Source organism: Lampetra planeri, unplaced genomic scaffold, assembly GCF_965212315.1.
Source record: "Lampetra planeri unplaced genomic scaffold, kcLamPlan1.2.h2 scaffold_2255, whole genome shotgun sequence".
Lineage (NCBI taxonomy): Eukaryota > Metazoa > Chordata > Hyperoartia > Petromyzontiformes > Petromyzontidae > Lampetra > Lampetra planeri.
This window is the reverse complement of record NW_027615027.1, coordinates 3,036-11,903: the sequence shown is the minus strand read 5'-3', so window position 1 is coordinate 11,903 and position 8,868 is coordinate 3,036. Positions and strand designations below refer to the sequence as shown.

Genomic DNA, 8,868 nt, shown 5'->3' with positions numbered 1-8,868 from the left:
CGCCGGTGCCGTTGCTGGGGATGATGCCGGCGCAGTCGCGGGGTGCAGGAAGGGGCAGCAGCTCCACGCCAGCCGCCCGGTTCCACAGGAAGCCCAGGATCTCCTGTGCGCCCAGAACCACGGCGTCGTTAACACGACTCCTCCGCCTCCTCCACTCGCACGACATCCCTTCCTCTCGCGTCGCCTGCTTACGCAACGTTACATTTACGTGTAAACCTTCTGGATCAAGACCTCATGAAGTTCCTTACGATCGGTCTCCACAGTTACTGCCAGACACAACAACCAAGACGTCAACATTGGCGACACAAAGCACAACCATACACCAGGCACAACTCTCGTAGTGCCGGTTCACACACCACCTAAACGACAACCCCTCCACAGATGGAAGCTGCCGCTGCTCCATTCAATCCAAGCGCCGTTGTCTGGCTAGACGGAGCTAGCACGGGCCGCGTGTTGGGAGACAGCACGTTGCCTTTTACAGCATGGTGCAAGCGACCGTGTGGACCCAAGTGTGGCCACGTTCGTGTGTGTGCGTGTGTGCGTGTGTGTGGAGAGTGGCACAGTAGGGGGCACAGGTGGTGCATCAGCCAGTCATCTCGGTCAGTCGACCCGTGGCACCTGGGTCTGCCCCGTGACCTCCTGCCAGCGGGCGTTCGGACACTTCACGTGGCCTCAACGTGCACAGAGCCTGGCACGAGCGTCATGGTGATGTCACTGCCACTTAGTGGCGAATGGCGGTTGTTGTTGTTGGAGAGTGGCAGTATCGTGGTTAGTCAATTTAACACGTAGGCCCAAAAACCTATATTATCGCGGTTAGTGTTTGCACACGGCTAGTGCCAACCCCTCCTATGCCGTACCGGCCGTCGTAGGGCCATGCTAACAGCACTTGCCCGAACAGTCTGTTAAAGGCTACACGGGGGATTTTTGTGTGGGTGCGTATGCGAGTGGTGGACGCCGCTCACTCTGCCGCCGTCCGCCTGCCGCTCTGCGGAGGTCACGCACTCCCAGTCCCCGTGCTGCCCCGCCCAGCTCTGCACGAGCGGCACCGTCGGCTCGTTCAGCTCCAGGCAGAGCTGCGACACAGACGCACGTGGCCATGAGCGCTGGGACACCACAGGCTCCTCCGTCGCGTGAAGCCGCCACGTGGAGCATCGAAACGAACGCAGCTTCCGGCTCAGGTGAGCGTTCAGGCGGTGATCAGCTCCCATTTACAGCCCCGAGTCGGTGATGGAAAATTCCCCGTGATTATGGCGGGGCAGAGTCCATCCATTGAACGACCACTGTTGAAGTCTCCACACGGCGGTGTGGATTGTATCGACCCAGAGGGATGGTGGTCCAAGTGAACCCCCGACCAGGATGTGAACTCGCGAGCGTCCGGTTGCGCCCCACTCGCTCTGCCACGGAGGCCCTCCAGGCCCGATTAATGAACGCTCAGTTCCCTGTGATCGTGAATGTTGTGGTTGTTGAGCCAGGGCTGCGGCAAGTTTAAAATGAAACGGTGGCTTAGTGCACAGCATTTATAGATCTGTAGACAAGAGATGCAGTTCAGTGAAATGAGTTGTTGATTAAAACTGTGAAACGGTAACCGGTAACCAGGAACCGTGTTCATAATATCTGACCGGTTCCAAAAGTCAGGAACCAGGAATCATTTACCAGTGGGAAATTCATCATGAACGCAGCAATTGGATCACAACAAACTACACGGCAGCCTTAATCACGGCGTGGGTCATTTGCATTTCTCAGTTAAAAGGTAACAACCTTGGCCCCAGGCTGGCACCCAGAATAAACTTCAACCCTGACAGCTGAATCTGGTTCTTTAGCACTCCCCGGCCTGCTCACAAGTCGACTGCCTCCTTGTGCCACTGCTGGCAGGAAGGGCCTCCACTCCAGAGGGAGAACCGTTACGTTTATTGCGGCAAAGCGGTAACTGTTTTAATGTTATTTTACTTTTATTCATGCGGTCACCGGTAACTTAGAAAAACGCGATTTTGACCGCCACTTTGCAACGCATTTCGTCTTTTTAAATGTGGTTATCCAGAGAAGGGACTGGGACAGCGGTGCGGTCCTTCGTCGTGAGCCACCGCAGCTCCGGACCCGCACTGCGCACGTTCCCGACGGCGGGTACGGAGCGACGGCCCCACCTTTTTCAGCGCCTCCGTGTCCATTAGCTCCTGCACGGCCAGCAACGACACCCTGCAGCAGGGTATAGCGGCGGCAGCCAGGACCCAGGGTCAGTGTCACCACGCCACCGTTCAGCTATGCAACATGTGAAGCAGGCGCAGTGTCGGCTTAGTTATCTTGTTGCTTAAATTCTTCACTCACGGAGCTGACGATTGCAATCTTTGCGCTCACTGTTACTCACATCTGAGCAGCTTTGAAGCATCGGAGGCACTTTTGTAACCCACCAGATAAAGATCTGGTGCTGCCGCTTTTGCAGAATCATTTTCTAGCTCTGCGGAATTTTTTCTAGGGCCACAGGGCAGCATAAAGATAATGCGCTGGGGTCTGCACAAAACATGTTTACATAACGATTCGCTATCAAAGCGACTGTAAATATGTAAAGCACTGGAATTCGGGACAGATATCTAATCATTTCAACTCCCGTTTACCCATGACCAGGGGTAAAAATTAAAAAGTAGAAGTTCCAGAATGAAACCTCTTGACTCTCCAGCCTATGTTCACACACACACAGACACCCACTCACACACACACTGCCATTTCCCCGCTGTGGAAACATCACAGTCCGGATATAGGAATCGTTCTGAGAAGAGCCGGCACGGCATACCGTCACAGACCGGCTCACCTCCACCGCTGTTCTCATGACCGCTTTTAGCGATAATGGATGTGAGCGATTCCGGTGTGATATCTGCTCTTCGTTCCGAGCGACACTCTGAGTCGCGACACGCACGCACGCAGACACGGTGGATGGCGCAGCGCGAGCTCACCCGCTCTCCAGCAGCGTCATGCACACGACCTCGCGCACGCCAGCGTTTGAGGACTTCTCGCGAGAGCACCGCTGCAGGTTCCAGCTGCCGAGCCGCACCACGGGCCGGCCGCGGTGCAGGCCGGAGAACGGACGCACGGCCGGACGGAGAGGGGAGGACGACGCGGGGCCGCCCGACGCCACGCCCCGCGAGGCCGCGTGGCGCGAGGAGCCCGACTCGGCCACGGGGCATCGGTCGTCGGCGCTTCCCTCCTCGCTCTCCTCGCTCTCGGGGGAGGGCGGCGCCGAGCCGCCCGCGAGCCCCGAGGGCCCGTTCCCCGCCCAGCTCCCCTGACGCCGCCGCCGCCGCTCGCGTCCCGGGCCGGCGTGCTCGCCCGCGCGGGCCGAGGCCGCCGGGAGCATCCCCTCGCTCCAGTTGGGCTGGCAGCTCAGCGACGCCGGACGCTCCGCGCCGGCGAGGCTGCGCAGGCTGCGCGACGTCGGGCTGGGGATCGGCCCGCTCCCGCCCAGGCCGCTGCCGCAGCTGCCGCCCCCTTTGCGCGCGAAGCCGACGCCGGCGCAGAAGGAGGGCGGGCGGGAGGAAAGGCCGGCGTAGACCTGCGCGCGGATCCGCTCGATGAGCGAAGCGCTGATGCCCCGCACGCGCACTAGATCGTCGACGGTGCGGAAGGGGCCGTGCTCGGCCCGGTGGCGCGCGACGCGCTCCGCCAGCTTCTCGCTCACGCCGCGGACGCTCGCCAGCTGCGCCGGCGTCGCCGAGTTGATGTTGATGCGCGTGGTCGCCAGGAGATCCGGTCGGGAGTCTCGGCTGACCTGGAAGGAGTCGCAGCTTCGTAAGACATTGCAGACGTCGCCCGGTTTTGGAACCGCGCAGCAACGCCACTTGTTCAAACATTCCGCTCAAAGATTCCCCGTATAACCTGAACAGACTGTTGGGCAAGTGCTATTCGCGAGCATGATGGGGTGATCGGACAGCACCACGTGTCCCCTTACATTGAAACCCACACGCGCACATACACACAAGCACACACACGCACCCACGCACACGAACACGGAGTGCGGTGCGGGCGCGCACCAGGCGTGCGCTGGACAGTGCGCCAGGGCTGCCCACGCAGATCTCCATGCGCATGGCCTCAAGCTTGGCAGCGCCCACCCCTGGCACGAGCGCCACGTCCTCGACCTTGCGGAAGCCGGCGATCTCCCTGCGGTACTCCACCAGGCTGTGCGCCACCGCCCGGGTCACCTGGGCATGGCACCGGCGGCAGCGGCACACACACAGAGCACAGCGCTCATCGACTCCGACTCGATCTCGGCTCCGCGCTCCGCGCTTTGCCGAACCGTCACACAGCACGGATGGGCGTATGGTTGCGCCGAGTTCATTTGGTTTGTTTCACTCGGCGAGCTCGCAAGAGTGCGGCCGTGACGCGGTCTGGCAGTGGCGCACTCGCCGCTTGTTGCAGAGGTTCAGGGTTGGAATCTCGCAAAGCGTCCTGGTTAATACTGCGGTGGCATTAACCATAATTATTATGCGTTGTCTGCTTTGGAGTGGACGTTAAAGATCCTTCGACGTCAAACGGATAGGCAATTGCGTCCAACTCAAAAATTCCCTGCAAATTACTCCATTGGGATTGTCCACAGCAGTAACCGTCGCCCCCTAGTGGCAGACTGAAGCCCTCTTGCAGGCCAGTGCTGAGTGACTTGCTGCAAGGGAGCAGCTGCCACTGGCGGTGGCCTTCGGAAGTTTGAGTTGAGATGCAATGTGAGGCGTTTAGAGTTGCTGGGTCATTGAATATAAACGCAACAAGATGATGATGACAATGATGAAAACTTGTACTTGACAATGAAGGAGGGAACGCGTGGTTTGTGCCGGGGCCGCCTCACCCCTGGGAGGGTCATGAGCTCCTCCTCGGAAGCCAGGTTCACGTTGACTCGTTCGCTGAGCGAGGGGGCACCCGGCGGAGCGTCGTGGAAGTTGCAGACGGCGCTGAGCTTGCGCTCGGCTCCTCGGTGGCGCGGCTCCCGGAGGTCCAGCGATGGCAGCGGACGGTGGCAGGCGAGGCCTCCTCCCATCGTCGCTCGTCTGCACCGGCGACAAACCGCGCACGCGCTCCTGAACGGCTCTCACGCCACCGGGCGCCCGCATCGCGGCACCGCGCTCCGCACCACGCGGGGTCCAGAATTCCCACAAAACGGGACGAGTCAAACGGACCGAGCGGAGTGCCGCCCGCGTCTCCCCAGGGGGCGGTGTTCCTCCGAGCGGCGGGCTGCGACCGCGCCGCTGCCGCTCGACGGGAGGGGCCGCCGCTCTCGGGTTCTGGGAACTCGGTCGGGGGGGTAATCTGAGCCCTGGCCATGCGGCTCCGATAAAAATACCACGGCCAACTCCGGCGGCACACGGCCCGTCTGACGCAACCTCCGGCCCTGAGCTCCGTTTGAGAAACTTCTCGGAGTTTAACACGGAAAACCCGGTCGTCCACGCGCATCAGTCAAACGCATGTTCTGGAAACGCACGAACAACAGCGATCGTGGCAGGGAGTGTGGGTAGGGCCCTGGGGCTCCGTGATAGGGGAGGCCAGGGCTTTGTGACGGTCTTCAGTGGTATGTAACCGAGGGCCCACTGTCTGGGATACGTCGCGTTCAATGCACACTTAAGCAATCTCGCCCGCTGCTCGATTAGTATTCCATCTGAACCCCCTCGGTGTTTCACCAGCGTCACTGCTGTGCTCTGTGGTCACACCGCTCCGATACAGCACGGACGAGCACTGAACGGAACCTGCACGGCTAAACACGTTACTTAACACATTCAACGCAACGGCAATTACTGCTGTGAAGACAGTAGTTTAATTGAACAAGTATTTAAAGCCTCTGTAGTGCAAACTCACCATCGCCGAAATAGCATTCCAATTAGCTATGCGCAAGCTGAGATGACCCGAGACGCTGTGAAGTTAATAGAAAAGATATTTTTGTTCCTTTAAAAAAAAAAAATTTAAACACCCGACTGGTTGAAAAGTGAAATCTGTTCACGAGCCACAAATATCACAAACATCAAACATCACAAACATCACAAACATCACAAACATCACAAATATCAGCTGCAGTGTGAAGGCTCCGTGAGGCTCACGATGGAGGACATGGAACCCACCACCACCACCACCAATCTAATAACCTCACCACTACCACCTCGACCACACGCTCACCATCAGTCTTCGACCCTCACCATCAACTCTATCACATGGTCAAATGACCCACCACCACTATTCCCACCACCATCAGTACCTCAACAACTGTCAAAACTACCAAGACAAAGATCCCCCATATAGCCTTAACAGACTGTTGAGACAAGTGCTGCTAGCGAGCACCTATAAAGCCCGGCACGGCACACGATGTAGTGGGCGGCCAGCACCACGCCGGGTCGCTATCGTCTCCCTAAGTGGCGACCTTTAGACATTGCATCAGGTACTCATGTGAGGCGGAGTTGACCGAGAGTAGACCACCACAGCCACCAACTACCAGTGCCTTCACAACTACCGAAAGCATGACCACACAACTAACACCAACACCATCACCAATGCCATCACGACCAACACCGCTTAGATCGATGGCACACACACACACACGTGCCATCACACGTGCATGCCCACCTCTACTCACGCCACGAAGTAGAAAAACAGATAAGCAGGCAATACTCATCCTTCCCAGATCTGCCTCTGCACATGAACAAACGTTTTGTTTTACACATTCCATCAGCCACACCGCTATCTGGCAGTGCATGTTAGTTCCAAGACGAGCAAATCCGTGGGCCAGTTTTGGAATTCAGTGTCTCGCGAGCAGTCAGACCTGCTTGAAGGTTGCTGCACTTAATGTGCCCCGCTGTGTTCCGTAACCGTCCGCGGTCTGCTCCCCGTGTCGAGGCATCGCCAGCGTGGCCGGCCACGTGTGTTTGCGGCCACGCGTGTTTACACGGTGCGAGGCAACGCGACTTTCCATCTCCGAGTGGATTAGCGACCGTGTCGGGAATGCGTACCTTGTCACCACTAAAGAGGAGGCTCGTTGACCCCGCGACCCTCCTGGCGCCGCGTCCCGACCGCAGGGACACAACGAGACCCAGATCTCAGAGGCAGCAGCTGTCGCACCTGCCTGCTTGTGGCTCTCTCCCTCCGTGTTGCCACTGCCGCTGAATCCGATCAGCAGTGAAGCTTCTCAGCCATGTCGAGGTGACCGTGGGGATCGCACCCGGGTGGGAATCTTCACGTTCTGTGCACGGAATGTCACGTTAATGAGCACCGATCGGTGTTTTATTTTATTTTTCCACGTGGGAGCAGTCGAGACGGCGTTTTGAGAAATGAGGCAGGCAGCTTTGTCCAACTACCCAAGCAGTACTCACTGCTCAATTGGGTTGACACACGGCAGCAATCATCGCCCCCCCACTGTTCGTCTAATGCCCACTTGCAGGCCAGCACTGAGTCCCATTGTTGCCTCACAGGGCAAGCAACCATCAGGGGGTCTCCTTGACTAAAACAAAACCAGCGCTCCGAGACATTTCAATCTGGTATGAGGCGCAATAAGAATGCAATTATTATTGGACTACACGTGTGACTCCACACCACCTAAACGCTCCCTCCGAGTCCTCACCGCTCTCTCACACACATGGTGGCTTCCCCTGAGCACCGTGACCATGGCCCCCCAGGGCAGGGCCCGGTCGCTCTGTTATCGTGTGAATATACAAACGGCACAGCAGTATTAATATACAAACGGCATAGCAGTATAAATGCCGCAATGCCTCAGTTATAATCCACTTTGCAGCTACTCGCTTGTTCATGCTACGGATGGTGGAAGGACCTTGAATAAAGGGAACTTTAGAGGGTATTTGGTCTACCGTACTTATTCACGGTTTTGACCAGTTTTTAAATGTGGTTACTGATTAAGCAACGCTAGTCAGAAGCAAAGGCCCTCGCGGCCACCCTCGTACACATCGAGACGACATCGGAGGGCGATCCTCTCAGAATGTATTCAAGTCGCTGTTCAAACGGCGCGGGGAGCCCTCCCATTGGCTCAGCAATGAGCCAGATTTAATCTGATTAGTTGAGCAAAGCGGTGAACCAGGAACGATTGCCTGATCGGCGAGCTGTCCTGTCATTGGCCAACAGATGTGAGAGAGAAAGGGTGGGATCTTTAGAATCAGTTGAACGGCCGAGGGAACTTTCTGGGCATCAGGGGCTGAGGGCATTGAAGGCAAGGCTGACGGGAACTCGAGGCCTTAGCCTGCAGCTCCCTACGTGCGGTGCGTGGAATAAATATCTTCCTCAAGATTCGGCCAGTGTGCGACGCACTCCTTTACACGCCCACGGCGGCCGCACCGACTCATCTGGATTGGAGCTGGAATGCGAGCGAGGCGTGCGCGAGGCGGTGGAACGCGGTGATGGAAAATCATCTGGGCCAGCACCATGGCGAAACGGTGAGAGGGCGTGCTCCGCGGGGAGATGCGTGCAGATTTGGAGCGAAGCGGCGCACGTGGCCCACTTGCTGCACGGCTCCACTGGGCCGCTTACTGCGCTGCCAGCAGAAACCCCCCCCCCCCCTTCATCACTCCAGAAAAACCCAAATCTCCTCTCTCCATCACTTGTGCATGCAGCGCTGTGCGTTTACGTGAACTGACAATGGTGGCTCAGCGTTAGAGCAAGCAGCTCGCAAGCAGAATGTTGAGAGTTCGAATCCCGGTTGGGGTTTCACTCGGTCCATCACGCTTCCACAGTCAATTGAATGAGTACCCGCTTTGTCGGGAAGTCAAGTGGTTGTGCTGTGGATAAACTTGCCCCCGTCACAGGAACGTGGATCTTCTACCACTGGCTTGGGACAGTAATTAGCACCGTACCAATGTTCATTTGAGCAGGAAATCACTTTGTTGCAAACGCTGCGTTCGCCGC

General features: G+C 57.6%; 1 protein-coding gene across 1 annotated transcript; it reads right to left on the bottom strand.

Annotated features, from left to right (window-relative positions):
* Positions 1-4: 4 nt before the first annotated feature.
* On the bottom strand, positions 5-7,280 carry LOC144740530 (endonuclease/exonuclease/phosphatase family domain-containing protein 1-like; the record flags this gene model as incomplete). Its single annotated transcript, XM_078623374.1, has 7 exons — positions 6,969-7,280; positions 4,826-5,024; positions 4,020-4,187; positions 2,946-3,757; positions 2,142-2,193; positions 963-1,073; positions 5-103 (listed from the first exon to the last, which is right to left on the bottom strand). Coding segments are annotated over exons 2-7 (1,431 nt in total), but the record flags the coding sequence as incomplete, so codon positions are not given.
* Positions 7,281-8,868: the final 1,588 nt, after the last annotated feature.